Raw genomic sequence first — 16,968 nt, 5'->3', positions numbered from 1 at the left:
ACAGTGCACAGGTTACTCTCACAAGGAATATTGCCTGCCCCACGGCCTCCCCATGGCCACGGCCTGTTGTCATTGTCAGCCAGGGTTCAACATTTCTCCGATTTAGTTTAATCATTTCAAAACATTGCTGTTGTTTTCATTCCTTGCCTTTGCTTCTTTCACGATCAGTGAAAAAGAACCCCATATCTCCACTTTCCCGGTAGCTTTTCACTTCAGAGTTGTAGGTGGTTTGTCCCCAGGTTTTCCCTGGCGGCTCTGTGAAGGGTCAGAGGACTGGGAAAAGCGGTGTACAATCGGGTTACCGGGAGCACAAAGCCAGAACAGCTGGGCAAAGACAAATCAGTCAGGCAGGAGGGTTAAAACCCTAGATTTTCTTAGTGATTTTTCTGCAGTCCATGGGGAAAAGGAGGCAGAGGGGGAGCCTCTCCCTCACCCTCCAGAGCCATGTCCCAGCCACAGGAGATCAGGAACAGCAAAAGTTGCTCATCCAACCAGCTGCTCTATGTCTAAACTGCAAGAATCCCGCCCAGGATTTCAGAAGCAGAAAAGGAAGATTAGATGGGAGATAAAATCAAAGAAACCTCCTGGATCTCTGTTATCTGCTGTTAGGGGGATACGTGCTGGAACCGCTGCGAGTGCCCCCGCTCCCATCCCGCCTCGGTGCCTGGCTGATGCCGCACACCCAATGCACCCATGTCGGCGTGATGCTGGAAGGCGGCTTTCAGAAGCCAACAAGATAACAGTTATCTCCTCCATGCAAAGCAACAAGACCACTTCTCCACTCCCCAGTCATGTCCCAGCAATCTAATAAAAGGGGAGATTAGCCCCTCTTACATCTCCTTAATGCTGTCGTTTTATTCACACTTTGCAAAGCAAATAAACCAGCAAATTGCTTGCTTTAATGAGCTGAAATTAAACTCGGGCTGCTGATAAAATGTCTTTTCTCCTTTCTGTTGTTGGAAAGGACTCGTCTGATACGCAACGCATGGCAAAGAAGAGAAAACACACAGCAGGAACCTTACTGAATATGTTTGAGTTGCTTACAGTCACTCTTCCTCATCCCAGACACCCCCGATTAGATGAGGGAGGCACGGGGCTGATGAAGAGGATACGGAGGCCAGCCTGGCAAGGTCCTTGGAGGGTCTTGTCTCTGCTCTTTGCTCACAGGATGGTCCTGCTCCATTAGCTAATGCCCTCTGATATGGGCTGCAGGCTGCGGCTTCCCCAGAGACACGGCAACAGGAAACTCCCCCGCAAGAAGAAGGCTGGTGTGGCTTTGCAGGAGATGCTTGCAGCAAAGGAGAGGGCTGTGGGCACGGAAGGCGACTTCGATGCCATCCATCCCCAGGGGACAGCTGGGGCAACCCATTGCTGATGGCTCCGCAGGCCGGGACTACTCATCTCTAACCTTCTCCAACATCCTTATGGGCAATGTGCACCCCACAGGAGGCAATCGGAGGGGCTGGGGACCAGGCTGATCCCTGTGGCAGAGGAGAACGGGCACATCCAGAGCCCAGCTCCCAGCCAGAGGGAGCGAAAGTCTCCACCTGCAGCTCAACGCATCTGACTTGACTTTCATCTTAACGAGAGGAGCTTGGGGCACTGTCATTCAGTCTCCCACAGCCCCGTGATGCGCTATCATTATCTCAAGAACTGGAGAGGAGACTGGAGAGCAGGGAGGTTAATTGAGTTGCCCGGTGCCGGGAGGGATGTGACGGCAGACAGCTCTCAGCCCAGCACTGCAGCCAATGCCTCCCCATCAGTGGGGGAGACACGGTCCCTGTCCCTTCCTCGCCAGATCCAAGGACTCAGATGTGCCAAAATGAGCTACCAGGTCCTGACAAAGCACTCCAGAGAGGGACAGCATGTCCTTGTAAATGTGCTCCTTCTGGTGCCACAGGTACTGGTCCCAGAAATGGGGTTTACCCTCAATGTCAGTATTTCTGCAGTGATATGAGGACTTCGCCTCGAATAGCAGTGTAAAAGCACACTAAAGTCCAGGTTTCTACCACCTGGTGGGAGAGCTGCTGGAGGACAAGGTGGCTGGAGAGCCTCGTACGCCACGGAGCTGATGCAAAAGCAGATCTTGTTATGTACGTAATGGAAACCCAGCCATCCCACCAGGGAACAGACTCACTGTTCGCGATCCAGAAAGAACAAATAAACTGTTTCACTGTTTGTTATTACCAGCCTGTTTACTGAAGTATAAGCTGTGAATGGTTAACAGAGCTCTCTGCAGTGAAACATGGTCTGCTTCACCACCTGGTACCATGGCTGGAAAACAGGGATCTGGTTTCTCCAGGATGAGGGTGATGGTATGGTGTCTGAATGCCTCTCATGGTTTGCAGGACGGCAGCACCCAGGACATCCATTCACTGCCTGGGCACCGGGAAATGGATTGGAAACCAAGTTCTGGATTTACACTACCCTGCAGATCTAATGAAACACAGCTCAGATGTATGACGTGTCCCTCCATCTCTTTCATGGATGCTCAAGAAGCCTCAGTTTCCTACCAGCTGTGTTTTCAAGAAGTGCTGGTGGTATCTTTCCTGCTTCCTACAGTCTGTCTGGGGACAAGGGAGACAACCAGAGCTACTGTTTCTGTTGAAAGTCTCAAGAAGGAATTTCTAGATAAGCCATGATATTTCTCCCAGCTGTGGGCAACTCCTTCTCTGGAAGGTTGGGGCAACAAGCCCCAACCACAGACAAGGAAAACAGATGGTGGGCAATTGAGCTAGCGTGCCTTGTAGCCAAGCAGTGCCCTGAAACTACTGCTCAGGTTCCCAGAAGCAGGCCAGGTGCTTGATGCTGGGCTTTATCCTAGCCACCACACAGCAATGCAGTCAGGAAGACACGGCGTCCTCAGTCAGCATCCCCCTCCGTGGGCACTGCTGCTGCACGCACCAGCACGCGCGACAGATAGGATTCCCCTCAGCAAAACATTGCAGCATCAAATCTACATCAGAGTGAGTTGTCTAGACTTCATCTGCTCTCCGCAGAGAGGAACAGACACTTCTGGGGCACCACTCCTCTCCTCTGAAGGTAGACACCTAAATAGGTCAGACGAACGGTGCACTGGATGTGCGCTGTTCTCCCTCCTGCCTATAACGTGACGCTGGTCGATGCACTTAGAGGCTGACGTCTGCAGGCAGTGACCACCTGCCCCAGTGATGCCAAACAGCACTGTCAGTGCCCGAATTAACCAAAGGCCCTGGAGAGGTGGCAGCTGGATTTAGAAGGCAAGAGGCTAACATTAAGAGGGTAGTTGGGTGCATCTCTGATGCTGCTAGACTTTAATTGTCTGCCCTTTGTGTTGAGCTTGTGCTTTTGTTTTGTTTTGCGCAGGTGAGCTGAGGAACCAAGCAAGGACAGCCAGCCAGGAGGCACGTGGAGATGGGGACCGGCACCACGATGGGCAGCAAAAAGAAAACAAGGAGATGTACTGTTAAAAACGAGAGGAAGGCTTATCTCTGAGCCAGAGAGGCTGCTCCGCACAAGCACCTAACTTCATGACTCCCTCCCTGAGATGCCAGAGACCTGGTGATGCGGGACCAGCCCCAGCCTCCCAGGCCTTGACAGCAGCCCCTGGCCGGCGGCTGCCGAGCCCCTTGGGCACCGAGGTCCCTGTTCGCCACGGCCGCTTCCCCCCGGGCTCCAAGCCATGAGGAGAAGGGAGAGGAGAGCAAAGAAGCACTAACCCAAGTCTTCCTGGCCCCCGTCCCACTCCCCGCTTCCAGCAGCCCCTTCTCCGCGCCGCCCTTCCAGATGGCAGGTCGCCGGTGGGCCGCGACGCCAGCCCTCTGCGTGTGCGTGGCAGCCGTCTCCCTCCTGCACGCCGGCGGGGTGCGGGCGGACTGCTGGCTCATCGAGGGGGACAAGGGTTTTGTCTGGCTGGCCATCTGCAGCCAAAACCAGCCCCCCTACGAGTCCATCCCCCAGCAGATCAACAGCACCATCGTGGACTTGCGGCTGAACGACAACAAGATCAAGAGCGTGCAGTACGCCTCGCTCAGCCGCTTCGGCAACCTGACATACCTCAACCTGACGAAGAACGAGATCTCCTACATCGAGGACGGTGCCTTCTCGGGACAGTTCAACCTCCAGGTGCTGCAGCTGGGTTACAACCGACTGAGGAACCTCACTGAGGGCATCCTGCGGGGTCTGGGGAAGCTGGAGTACCTCTATCTCCAGGCCAACCTCATCGAGTCCGTCACCCCCAACGCCTTCTGGGAGTGCCCCAACATAGTGAACATTGACCTGTCCATGAACAGGATCCAGAGACTCGACAGCAACACTTTTAGGGGCTTAAACAAGCTCTCTGTCTGTGAACTCTACAGTAACCCCTTCTACTGCTCCTGTGAGCTCCTCGGCTTCCTGCAATGGCTGGAGGCGTTCACCAACATGACACGCACTTATGACCGGATGCAGTGCGACTCCCCACCGGACTACACGGGCTACTACTTGTTAGGCCAAGGCCGGACTGGCTACCGCAATGCTCTGAGCATGCTCTCGTCCCTTTGCACCGGTGGCTCCTACACTGTGATCCCTCGTTTTATCCCTCCCCGGTACCAAGTGACCACGGCGCCCTCCGAGAGCCCGTGCTCCGAGGAGGAGTGCTCCTCCGGTGACGGCACCACCCCACAGTTCTCCCTCTTCACGCCCATCGGCGAGACAGAGGTGCGCCCTAACATCCAGGTGAAGCACCTCAACCACAACTCGGCCGTCCTCACCGTGCAGATCCCCTACCCCTTCAGCAAGATGTACATCCTCTCCCAGTTTGAAAACGGCTTCTCCTCCATGATCACCAAGCTCAGGAAGAAGGAGGAGAACATCACCGTGAGCAACCTAGTAGCACAAAGAGATTACACCTACTGTGTGGTCTCTGTCCACCAATACTCCAAGTACAACCACACCTGTGTCACCATCACGCCCACCAGACCCAACCGCAAGGAGCCAGTGCCCACCCCTTCCACTGCCACCCATTATATCATGACAATCCTGGGCTGTCTCTTTGGCATGGTGATCGTCTTGGGCGTTGTGTATTACTGTCTCCGAAAAAGGCGCCAGCAAGAGGAGAAGCACAAAAAGGCTGCCGGCAGCATGAAGAAGACCATCATTGAGCTGAAATACGGGCCAGAAATGGAGACCACCAGCATCACCCAGCTGTCCCAAGGACAGATGCTGGGCGGGGAGACGGTGACCCGCATCCCCTACCTGCCTTCCGCTGGAGAGGTCGAGCAGTACAAGCTGATCGACAGCAGTGAGACCCCCAAGGCCACCAAGGGCAACTACATGGAGGTGAGGACGGGGGAGCAGCCTGAGAGGCGAGACTGTGAGCTGTCCCTGCCACCGGACACCCAGAGCTCCGTGGCTGAGATCTCCACCATTGCCAAGGAGGTGGACAAGGTGAACCAGATCATCAACAACTGCATCGATGCCTTGAAATCCGAGTCCACCTCCTTCCAAGGGGTGAAATCGGGGGCAGTCTCCACAGTGGAGCCTCAGCTGGTGCTCTTATCAGAGCAGATCCCCAGCAAGCACGGGTTCCTCTCCCCTGTCTACAAGGAAAGCTACAACCACCCCCTCCAGCGGCACCACAGCATGGAGGCCGCCCCCAAACGCTCCAGCACCTCTTCCAGCGGCTCCATACGGAGCCCCAGGTCCTACCGCTCCGAGGGATCGGGCCACAAATCAGAAGCCAAATACATCGAGAAGACGTCCCCCACCACCGACACCATCCTCACTGTGACACCGGCCGCGGCCATCCTGCGGGCGGAGGCGGAGAAGATCCGGCAGTACAGCGAACACCGGCACTCGTACCCCGGCTCGCACCAGGGGGAGCAGCACGACAGCATGGCAGGGCGAAAGCCCTCCATCCTGGAGCCTCTGACCCGTCCTCGCCCCAGAGACCTGGCCTATTCCCAGCTCTCGCCCCAATACCACAACCTGAGCTACACCTCCAGCCCCGAGTACACCTGCAAACCTTCGCACAGCATCTGGGAGCGCTTCAAACTCAACCGCAAGCGGCACAAAGACGAGGAGGAGTACATGGCAGCCGGCCATGCCCTACGCAAAAAGGTCCAGTTTGCCAAAGACGAGGATCTTCACGACATCTTAGACTACTGGAAGGGCGTCTCCGCCCAGCAAAAGTCCTGAGTCCTCACACAACTCGTGACTTAACACACTAACTGGACCAAAAGAAATCCGCAGCAGCTATTTTTATTCAGACTGTCTTTGAAACAAACAAAAAATATAATAATAATAATAAATGAATCAATAAAAATAAAAGAGAGAACAAATTATGGAAATCTATAAATATTCTATATAATATATAAAGTGAGATATTAAAATGGCCTCACTTTGGTGAGACGCACCAAATTTGAACACAAACTTTACAAAACAAACTGTGGAGTTAAAAAAAAAAAAAGTTTTGTTTCATTCTGATTTTTCTAAAAAAGAAAAAAGAAAAAAAAAAAGAAAAAAAATTGAATATAAAAAGAAAGTGAAAGAGCAGGCAGAGAGCTCTGGCATTTCCCAGTACTGCATTGCATGAGTCCCTACTCTGTGATTTTGTGGATTCTTTGTGAACAGTTTGTGTTCTTCCTTCCTTCCCTTCCAAAAATCAACAGCAACAAAAACAGCAACACAAACCAAAAAGAGACCAGAAGGAGATCCATCCTTTGGGCTGTTTTTGCAAACGGAGTCTTCCAGTTTAGACTTTCACCCGGTTGAAGGCCCGTTCACATTTTCACTCACTGAGAGGTTTTACCACACATTGCATTGTAAACCGACGTCGTTAATTGTACAGAGAAAATTTCTATATTTGCAATGTTTGCTGTATAATGAGAAAGAGAGAGGAGAAAAAAATCAATACTACATCTACTAAAAATATATATATATATATATCTATATTCACCTGTTTGTACCAGGTTTTAATCATGGATTTTAGAGAAAGAGATGGAGTTTGGTTTGAAGGAGTTTTTTCTTGGTTGGTTGGTTGGTTGGTTGAGGAGGTGTTTTGGAGGCTGGGGGAAGCATTTGGGTTTCCTCTTTGTTTTTGATTTCTCCCAGTGATTGTTCATGTCCAAACTCTGATCACTTCCAAGTGCACTAAGAAAAAAGGCGCGTACCCAGAAAAGCAAATCACCAGCACTCTTACAGGTGTGAACAGGAAAGGGGATGAGAAGTGGAGGGCTCCTGGTTGAGCGGGTGCCACCCAGCAAAGGGATTTCTCCTGAAAATCAAAAGGTATCAACAGGATGGGGAGCTGCTGATGAGTTACTGCAGAAACCTTCCTGCTGCTCTCCAGGGAGGGACATCACTGAGGGGTGATTTTACTGAGGGAGTAGACACTAAGCATTTACAGCTCGCCCAGATCAAGAGCAATTACAGTGGGTCCTGCCCCTCACTGCTGGGATTCCCACTGCCCCACACCCAGGGGCTTCCCCAGGGATAACCCCAAATGCCCGGCGCACCTGGCAGCGAGTGCGGCACCTCCTGCCCGCAGCCCTGGTGCTGCCCACGGGCCAGCGGGGCTCCCATTTCCCACGAGTAGCTTCAGAGATGGACATCCTGGGGACCTCTGGGACTCCAAGGCTGGAAGGGAAGAGGATGGTCCTGGGGCATGGTGCCCAGCCAAGCAGCTGCATGCCCTTCAGCCATTGCTGTACCATACCTATCCAAGTCTCAGCAGCATTTTGCCCCTTCTCTAACACACACACAGATGACGCCCTACTCATGGGGTGAGCTGGAGGAGGGGGGCATTCGGACCGGGAAGCCGATCCCATGCTGCCAAGGGACACAGTTTTGCCCAGATTAGCTCCAGCTGAGTTGCAAACCCCCATGCCTCATCCCACGGCTGACAAAACCAGGGGGCACATTAGGCTCAGGGAGGTGCTCTGCTCCCCCAGCAGCGTGTGGGATCCCAGCAAGCCAGCCCAGTGAGGCAACAAGCTCCCCCAGGGCAGCCCTTTGGGGCCCTGCTGCTTTCCAGGGTCCTTCCATTGCCTCCTGCTCACAAATCTCTTTGGTACATCCTTAGTCCTGACAGAGGAGCACTAGGGCCCAGCAGCAAACCACATCCCATCCTGTTATTTCAATATTTCAAAGTGATTTTGACAGGTATTCTTGCAAAAGGTTATGTTTGCTCAGAAAGGAGCTGAGCCAGGAAGACACGGAGCAGGCTGGGAAGTGCACGAGTTCATTCCCCACGGTTATTTGTGTAGACAACAAACCATTAGCAGGCTTTCATAATAAAAGCAATTTCCCCAAGAACATATTCACTCTGCATAAGCGAAGGCACATCTCTCCACCTCCTCCAGGTGCCCCAGAGCCTCCCCACGGTGCTCAGCTTCGTGGGGCTGCGTCTTGCTCACCGGTTAGTGTGCAGGACTGGGAGAACGGAGCTGAGGGTGAGCCCTGCCTTGTCCCTGGTGCCACCACGGGTCCCTCCCCGAAGGTCAGCCATGGCACCTGGGCCAGCGCAAACCCTTCAGCCTGAACTCCTTTCCTTTGGAAGCCCTGAGTGCCCCCTGGAGAAGCAGGACTCAGAAGCAGTTCATGAGTCAACATGGGCTCAGGTGATGCAATAATGGTCCTCCCCAAAAAAACAGACCTTCCTCGGTCACTCCCCCACTAAGACCAGTCTCACACGAGTCCAGACCATCATGACCATCTCCCCGTCAGCAGCAAGCTCACCCCTGCACCCGGGGCATCGTTTTGCTCCTCTCAGCCTCTGTTTCCTCCTCTGCAAAACTCATCCTTGTGGCACCGAGGGCATAGGCTGGCCGGGGAGGCTCAATTAATTAATCGTCTGTCTGTGAAGCCCGTTTAGCTCCTAGAATAAAAGCCGCTATAGAAAAGCAAAGTTGTTAGTGGCATAAAACAGCAGGGGCAGATGAAATCAAAGCCCAATTTTGTTTTCACACCAGGATTTCACTGGTCATAAACCAACAGAGACCAGAGCAGGAAATGTGATACAGCAGCACTGGCCTTTCAAAATTAAACACTTCCCAGATGCAAACCCTGCGGTTAGAGAACAGGAGGATTAGAAAAGGTCTAGGTCCCTCTGGCTCCAAGGGGAGGCTCATCCCCATTCAGAGTCCCCTACCCATAGTCAGTGGGGCACGCCGTGGAGGTCAGAGGGCTCCGGGCGATGCCTCGGGTGACTATGCAGTGGCCGTGCTGCTGCCTCCTGGCCTTTCCTCCACAATGGAGCACATTCCTGGCAGCCATGGTCCATGTCCCTCCAAGCGAGATGCCACAAGACGAGCTGAGAAAAAAGCCAGACAAGAAGAGGGAAGAAGTCCCACCATCCCCCACACCGCTGCTCAACGCAGGGACCAACCTGGGTGTCTCAGGACAGGGCCTGGGGAGCTCTGTTCTTCGCATCCTTCATCTCCCAGAGGCAGCTGTTTTTCAGAAACACAGGAAAGGAGTGCAGGGATCTGTTGCTGTTTCTGCCCTGAGCTGCCCCTAGAAATTTCCTCGCTGGCCAGAATTCACTCTTCCATCACCACTTCCCAGGGTTTCTGCTCCCCTAAAGCTCGTCTGGGGCCCACATGCCCTTGCACCTGCTCTCTGCTTCCTGCCATCACCAGCAGCCCCTTCAGCTGTCCCCATCCTACTGCTCCCTCCCAGCCCTGCCCACCCCCTGCAGCCGCTGTATGGAAATCCCACTCCCCAAGGGCTCTGCCGTAGGACGCCGCCGATAGCCCCAGGGCCATCAATAAATGTATTCACTGACGCCCTTGCCATGTCCACGGAATGGCTGTTGTTTAAAACATAATTCTGCAAGGGCAAAACCAAGGCGAGGACTAAACGTGACCACCCCGACCCCTTCCCCGTCATCTCAGCAAAGCCAGCTTCTTGTTGGTGAGGGAACCAGAGCCCACAGCACCCACAGCTCAATGCTCGCTCCTGCCCGGGACCAGCAAAAGAGCTTGCCACGTGGTGCGAAGGCTGGGACGCCTACAGCCTGGGTAGCTTTTAAATGCCTTAGTCCCCTCCTGATGCTCTGCCGGGGCTGGGTCGTGGCAAACCAAGACCTGTATCGCCCAAAGCCTCCCCAGCTCGTCGCAGTGATGGAGAGCACAATGCCCCACTGCTGCAGCCTGCCTGTCGTGCTCCAGAGCAATAAATCACCACGACTGCAGGACAGGCAGGTTAGCAGGGGTAGGGGGTGTCAAGGTGGAGGGTTCTGGCCCCATCACACCACTAATTTGGGTGAGGAAGGGTGCAGGGGACGACTGAGGGCCACGGCGGGGCGAGCTGCTGCGCTGCTGGGCCGGATCGATGAGGGGGCTCGGAGCCAGCGCGCACTGCGTTGGGCTATTTTTAGCGCAGGCAGCAGAGTTTGGGAGCCAAAGTCAGAATTTATTTGCATTTGTGAGTGCTTGTCAGGGTGAGGAATGACAACGAGGGGAAAGTGAGTGTGGCGCTCGGGCACCCCTGCCTGTTTTGGGACCGGCTCGCCATTGTGCGAGCTCTCCTAGGGCGCACTTTGAGCCCCTCCTGCGTGGTGCTGCATGGGGACAGTGCCACCACTGCAGGGCTTGGACGTGTGGCCTCATGGGGACACGACACGGGGACAGAGCAGAGGAGCAGGGATGGTCTTCAGGGCATGAAGGGGTTCTCTGGGAAAAGCCCCAGCCCTGCCTTATGTGGTGTGAACAGGTCCTGTCCTTCCGTGCTGTCTGGAGGTACAGCTGCTCCTCGGGGAGAGCTGCAGGACACGTTTCCTTTCCCTTGTCACCCAGCCACTGCTGCCAGCCGGTGCCCGAGGCGCTGAAGGCAGCCAGCAGCCGGCAGGCACGGCCAGTGGTGCTGGAGCAGCCGACGTGGTGGCTTCACCTTGGCTTGGAGCACTTCGGCTTCACTTGAACCAACTCACACCCCACTTTTTCACGTCTTTTTTGTACCGTATTCTGTTGTACCCTTCTCAGCCGGATCACCAGCATCACCAGGAAGTCAGTGGAGGTTATCCAAATGTCACCTTGACAGCTTTGCAGCCACCACATGGCTTCGTGGATGGGCTCATCAGAAACCAGCAGAGCTCTCAGTGCGGTGCTGAGCAGCTCACTCACCCTTTTGGACTGCAAATTGAGAGTGTGTTCACCTGGTAATTTTATCAGGAGTCTTGAAGTATTTCACTGCTACAGCCTACTGCCCCTTCCTTAGATGCAGGAATACCAGCCTTGCTCATTCCCACTTTTCTCCCCACTCCAGGACTTACTAAAGTGCAACCACCTGATCCGGAGTGAAAACAGTTTTCTGGACACTGTTTCCTCTGCGCAAGGGATGAGAAGACACAGAAGTGTCAGGGATGGGATTTCCACTGCCTGGGGAGCAGCCAGGCAAGGTGCCAGTTTTCACTCTGGTTTTCCACCCTTTCTTTTTGGTCCAAACCAGGTGGGAAAGTGCTTATTTCCCGCCCTCTGCAATTTCTCTGTCCCTGCAGAGCAATCAAAAGAGTCTGCCAAGTCTGAGTTGGTGTGTGTGTGCCTTTTTAATAATTCAATGGCAACGCTAATGACAGGGGGTGCACTGCTGCTCCTCTCCGTGCTGATCGCCTCTTGCACCCCACCAACATCTGTTTTTTCCCACTCAGCTCTGCTGTCTGGAAATAGCCATTTGCTGCTCACCTTTACTTGCCTCACCATTAAAGAGCTCATTAATGTACTCCAGCCTTGCTTTCTTTGGGACTAAAAGATTTTCATTTCTGTCTTTTATCAGCTTTCTCGTGGTTTATAGCCTCTCCTCTCCTCACTGTGCAATGCCCTTTCCTAATGAGCTCTTCTCTCCTGGCCCATCTTCTCCATTAAGCCGCACAAGTGCTGTCCCCCACCTTGTCTTGCTCATCTCCTGGGCTCTCTTCTGGCTCTATCACATTCTTTAGTGCTTCCAGCTGTGCAAGGAAGCACTCAGCCCCGCACACAGCATCGTGCTTCCCTCCCATCCCACTCGCCTCCCTTGCAGCTCCCCAGGCCCTCTGGTCTGGCTCACCCCACCGCAGCATCCTGCCCCTGCCTGAGCCCCGAGCTTCAGGGCTGTGATGGGATGCCCCAAAGTTTGTGCTCTGTATCTGCAGCTTCTCCCTGCTGGGGGCCTCTTAAATCTTTCTCTCTCTCAGCATTTCGCACAGCAGAGCTCTCCTTGGGCATCTCCTGCCCTGCGATCAAGAGCTTCCCAGCCCATCCGAGCGGCAGGAGGCCTCTGGGTACCGCCAAAGCTCATCTCTGGGCTCGTAGGTAAACACTGGCACTTTTCACATGAAGCAGCTAAATTAATTAATCATCTAATTCCACCACACTTGTAGCCAAGAAACAAAGACTCCATTCCCTGCAGCTGGGGCCTGAAGTCTGCTTCTTCCAGCTGTGCCCTCCTGTCCCAGCTGGGATCTGTGCTGCAGGGAAGGTGAGGAGCGGTTTGGGGAGTTGGTCTAAGGGGCTGCCAGAGCCAGCGGCCCCCTGCCCAAGTGACCATGGAGTAGAAGGGCACAAACCATCCACCACGGCCAGTCTGAAACATCCCCTGCACATCTGGCTCAGTTCAGAATGACAAAGAGCCTGCATGCCCAAAAGCCCACGATTTTTTTTTTTCCATCCGTCTCAGGTGTTGCAATAAGAGATATTACCTCTCCCCACAAACCTTATCTCAGCTACATCCTTAGATCATTCTGGCTGTAACAACACTACCACCCACCACAGAGTCTGCACACATACATCTCTGCCTGGGAAATCCCAGCCATGTGGCAGCCCGACGCATGAGAAATCCTTCACGCGCTGACAGCTGACAAGCCCCTGCGCTGCTCCGCAGCCTCCTCCAGCCTCGCGGGGTGATCGCGGCTCCTAGGAGGCAGCCAAATGAACACCTCGTGGCTCGGGGGAAGGTGTGCCAGGAGCCTGGGGAGAGCAGGTTGCACAGCATGGCCATCCCAAACCTATTTCCACTCTGGATTCGCAGCCAGGAGGGAGGGGAGCTGGGAGATGGGGGCTGGCTTCTGGTCTGGCTCCCATCTCACAGTCCCAGTGTGGATTCGCCACCGTCCTGGAGATCAGGCAGGTCCTGGCACAGCCCTCAGGAGGGCCTGGAAGGATGAGAGGGAGGTGCTGGAGCAGGGCTGGGGGCTGCCCTGCACCACCAGAGGTGGCTGAACCCTTTCTGATATGGTTGGTGGGTTCCTCCAGCTGGGGGTCTGGGAAGCCCCTGCCCCAGCCCACCTTTGGAGCAGGAAGATGGAGCAGACAACCCCAGCGTGTCCTTTCCTGCTATTTTTCTGGTTTGTTTTGCGTTCGCATGTTCAGCTAGCAGCCCAGGTGAACCACAGCAGAGGTACGGACCCGGACAGACCATCCCTGCTGCCAAGGAGACGCCAGCGATGGCAGCCAGAGCACCAGCAGACCCAGGAGAGCCTGACCACGGCTGTGAAGGGCTCGGCCACCAATCGCTGCCCTAGAGCTGTGGGAAAGGACTGGATTCCCCACTCTGAGCCAGTCCCATCCTTCCCTACAAAGCCACGGGTGGACGTGGCCACCGGTCTCTGGGCAAGGAAGGCAAATCTGGCTGGCACCAGGGCGCAGAGTGCCCCTTCGGACAGCTGACCCCTTACCCTTTCCCTGAGAAGATGAATCCAAAGCAGTGGCAGGCATCTTAGGGAGATGGCAGCAAGTGGGAGGAGACAGCTTATCCAGGGAGCTCATTTAGCTGGAAGGAAAGAGAAAGGTTGCGAGATTAAGAACGAAAAATAAAAATTCAAGAGGAAGGAGCCAGAGGTTGAGGTGCCTGCGGGGAAGCAGCGCGGATGCGTTTCTTTTTAGGAAGCCAGAGCAAGGCTGGGGCAGATGCTGGACCCAGGGCGAAGGCTGCTTCAGCCCAGGATTGAGAAGCAGGGGTTAGGATGAGGCTTGCAGAGAGCTGGAAACCAGAGAGGTGAGGGGATTGTAAGTGGCACCGCATTTAATCTGAGCAGAACACATGAAACCAGCTAATGTAATTGGGAGGGTTATTTCAGCTGAGCATTCGGAGGGAAAAATAAAACATCGCAGGGAAAATAATAATACTTAGCACTTGTAATGTGCTTAGCATCTTCAAAAACTGGTCAGCCATTAACTGATTGCTCCTCTGCTAAGTCCAAAGGCTAATAAAAAGGGATGGTTCATTTAGCTGTTTCACAGCTGAGCTTCTCAATAAGGCATGAGGAAGAGATTGCTGCTCTCCAATGTGCTGGTAAATAAACAGTGGGAAGTGGGAACCGGGCGACGAAGCAGCGTTCGGTCACAGCTCCTCACCCAGCTCCTGCCTCGCCTCGTCTTTGTCCGGCCGGACCCGCTACAGGGAGCTCACCTGGAGGTCTGGCCTGGCTGCAGGGTCTCCAGCACCCAGACCTGGTGTCTCCTGCCTGGGAAGCAGCCCTGAGCCCGTGTCCCCAGGGGTACGGTCGGGATGTCAGTGGGGTTTGGGCACGGGGTCACCCCGGGGTGCAGCCCCGTCTTGGCAGGCACTGGGGCTGGTGAGAGCAGGCGGCCTTCCAAAGGGCCATAAAAACGGAGGCGCTTCATGTTTGTGTTACTTAAAAAGTAAACAGCTCCCCCGTGTTTGATGAGCAAGCGGTTTTGTAAACACCGCAGAGGAAACGCCGCGCGGTTGCACCTCGGTGGGTCCCAGCCCCTCTTCCTGGCAGCAGCAGCAGCAGAGCAGCGGGCGAGCGCCTGAGCCAGGAGTGCTCCTGGTTATCAGGGGTGGCCGAGGGCTGGGGGTGCTCCCGGCCGGGTGTGCAGGGCACCAGCCGGGGAGAGGCAGCCCTCGGCCGCACGCAGCCGCTCAGCCCCACTCACCCCCAGCCCGTGGAGCCATGCCACTGCCAGGGGCTTCGTGCTGAGCCCCAGGGGCTCCCTCAAATCCTGCTGCTGCTGTCGGTGCTGTGCGCTGCCCGAATCGGTCCCTGCACTGCCCATCACACAGCCCTGGGGCTAAAAACTCCTTTTTTTTGTGTTGCTGCTGGTGGGAACGGTGTGAAGTTCATTTATGCCTAACCTGAGACAGCCATCGCTGGGTGATGGTGCTTTGCAAGGCGCCTCTTGAGCTTTTTGCACACACCCGTCTGCCACTACTTCTCCTATACCACCTACCTCGTGGCGTTCCTGGCCTTAACAGCTTAGACGCCTACTAAAGCACAGGCCTCAGTGCTTCAGAGAAAGGGAACTGCCCCGACGCTCACCTGCCCCACGGAGGTGCCCAACTTTCGGTGCAGTGATGCTCCAGACCCTGCTTTGCTGCGGCACAGGTCTCGTCACAGTCATCTGTGAAAGCATGAGAAGAGAGCAGCCCAGAGCTGGGCTTTCCTGGGCTGGAAAGGCCTCTTTGGTGGAGACAAGGGCTGGGGGAGCTTGCATTCCCCATGCTTGCATTCAGTCATGGTTGTGAGCTCGGTGGTTTTTCTCTCTTTTTTTTCAGGGTTTCTTCTAAAGCGAAGCGTCCCCCACCTCTGCTGCTGCACGGTCCCATGAGCCCAGTGCTGGGAGGACGAAGAGGAGGAAGAGCAGAGCGGGCACTCCTCAGATCAGCCTTACCACTAACCCAGGGGGGGTTTGTCTGGGCGAGGTGCAGGGGTCAGGACCTCGAGGATTTACAGGGCAGGATGCGTCCTCCTGGGCTGGGGGACCCGGGCAGAGGCGGCCGCAGCCTTGCCAGGGTGCTGACACGTCCCCGAGGGGGGGAACTGGGGATGCTGCTTGCTGGCGAGGCCGTGCTAAGTTCTGCTAAACGCTCACGTCCAGCCAGGAAGCAGCTATATGGACTGTGCAAGACACCGCTGATTTTCCTCTGCCTGCTTTTGGCATAACGAAGCCCGGTGGGTGTGTATAAACAAAGCAAGTATCTCTCTCGCTGGACCTCATGCATCATTTATAGCCAGCTTTTCCATGGCACAAGAAACATTTACATATGCCAGCATTAATTCCAAACGCCACTTCAAAGCCATCTCTGTCTAATGAACCCCGTGCGCTGTGCACAGCAAATTCCACCCGAAAAATAATTAGCAACACACGCTACCAAAGCATTACAAGGGGAACGCAGCGCACCACCTGCTGAAGCAAAATGAATGCCTGATTTATTTATTTTTTTCCCACTTTTTAGCAACATTCAGAGTGACTCAAAGCTGTGCTCTGTTCTGAGCTAAGGAGGGCCCTGGGAAGCGTCAGGTTCCCACTCTGCTTTGCAGGGCAGGGGGATGGTGGATTTTGGGGGGGGTTATACACTTTGTCCTAGGTGAGGATGGGGCAGAGCTGTGTGAGCCCACACTGATCTCCCTGTGCCAGGGGTGCCGGTGGGGATTTAGGTGCAGGCAGCTCCGCATCCCTTCCCCTGAAGTCTCACAGGTTGCAGGCTTGCGGGGTGCAGCCTCAGCCTCAGTACAGGGAGCAGACACCCTGTCCTCACCCTGCCCTAATGTGCCTTTAACCTCCCAAAATCTTCAGCCCCGCTGAGAAAAAAGAAACAAAACCAAACAGAGCTGAGCCAGCAGATGAAGGTTTTGGTGACCCTAGCAGCCACAGGTTCTCCCAAACCCTGCAGCACAGAGGCAGCCCTGGTGTGACCAGCTCAGGAAAACCAGCTGGCCTTACCAAAAAACGTTTCTGGGAGCTGTATTAGAGCTGCGCAGAGCACCCCATGCCAGGAGCAGCTGCGTGATTTACCCCAAGACCTGACACAGGGGCAGGTGATGCTGGCATCGCCATGGGACACCATGGCTGTGCACCACCGTGGTAGGGGGGCAGAGGTGGCTGTGGGCATGGGGGGCCCATGCTGGGGTGGTGCTGGGATCCTGGACTCCCCCGGGTCCTGCCCTCCTCGCACACAGGAGTTACGTTCAGCAGGACACGGCTCCCACCAGGAACCACACTGCTGGCGTCTCTCCTGCAGCCAGCCCCGTTGTTCCACCTGTCAGTCTCTGCCTTGCAAGGATGCAAG

At 54.9% G+C, this 16,968-nt stretch overlaps 1 protein-coding gene across 6 annotated transcripts in view; it reads left to right on the top strand.

The window, feature by feature from the left end:
• Window positions 1-16,578, top strand: part of ELFN1 (extracellular leucine rich repeat and fibronectin type III domain containing 1) — a 108,731-nt gene extending 92,153 nt beyond the window's left edge. For 5 of the 6 annotated variants that reach the window (XM_048064354.2, XM_048064333.2, XM_048064342.2 and 2 more), the window contains one exon: window positions 3,346-7,316. In XM_048064354.2, the coding sequence (XP_047920311.1) occupies window positions 3,766-6,156 (2,391 nt within the window). In that variant the 5' untranslated portion in view covers window positions 3,346-3,765 and the 3' untranslated portion in view covers window positions 6,157-7,316. Of the gene's footprint in view, window positions 1-3,345; window positions 7,317-15,453 lie in introns of those variants that run through there. The other variant, XR_010825082.1, reaches the window with a different exon arrangement.
• Window positions 16,579-16,968: the final 390 nt, after the last annotated feature.

This window comes from Anser cygnoides, chromosome 15, assembly GCF_040182565.1.
Source record: "Anser cygnoides isolate HZ-2024a breed goose chromosome 15, Taihu_goose_T2T_genome, whole genome shotgun sequence".
Lineage (NCBI taxonomy): Eukaryota > Metazoa > Chordata > Aves > Anseriformes > Anatidae > Anser > Anser cygnoides.
This window is presented reverse-complemented; position numbering and strand designations above follow the sequence as displayed.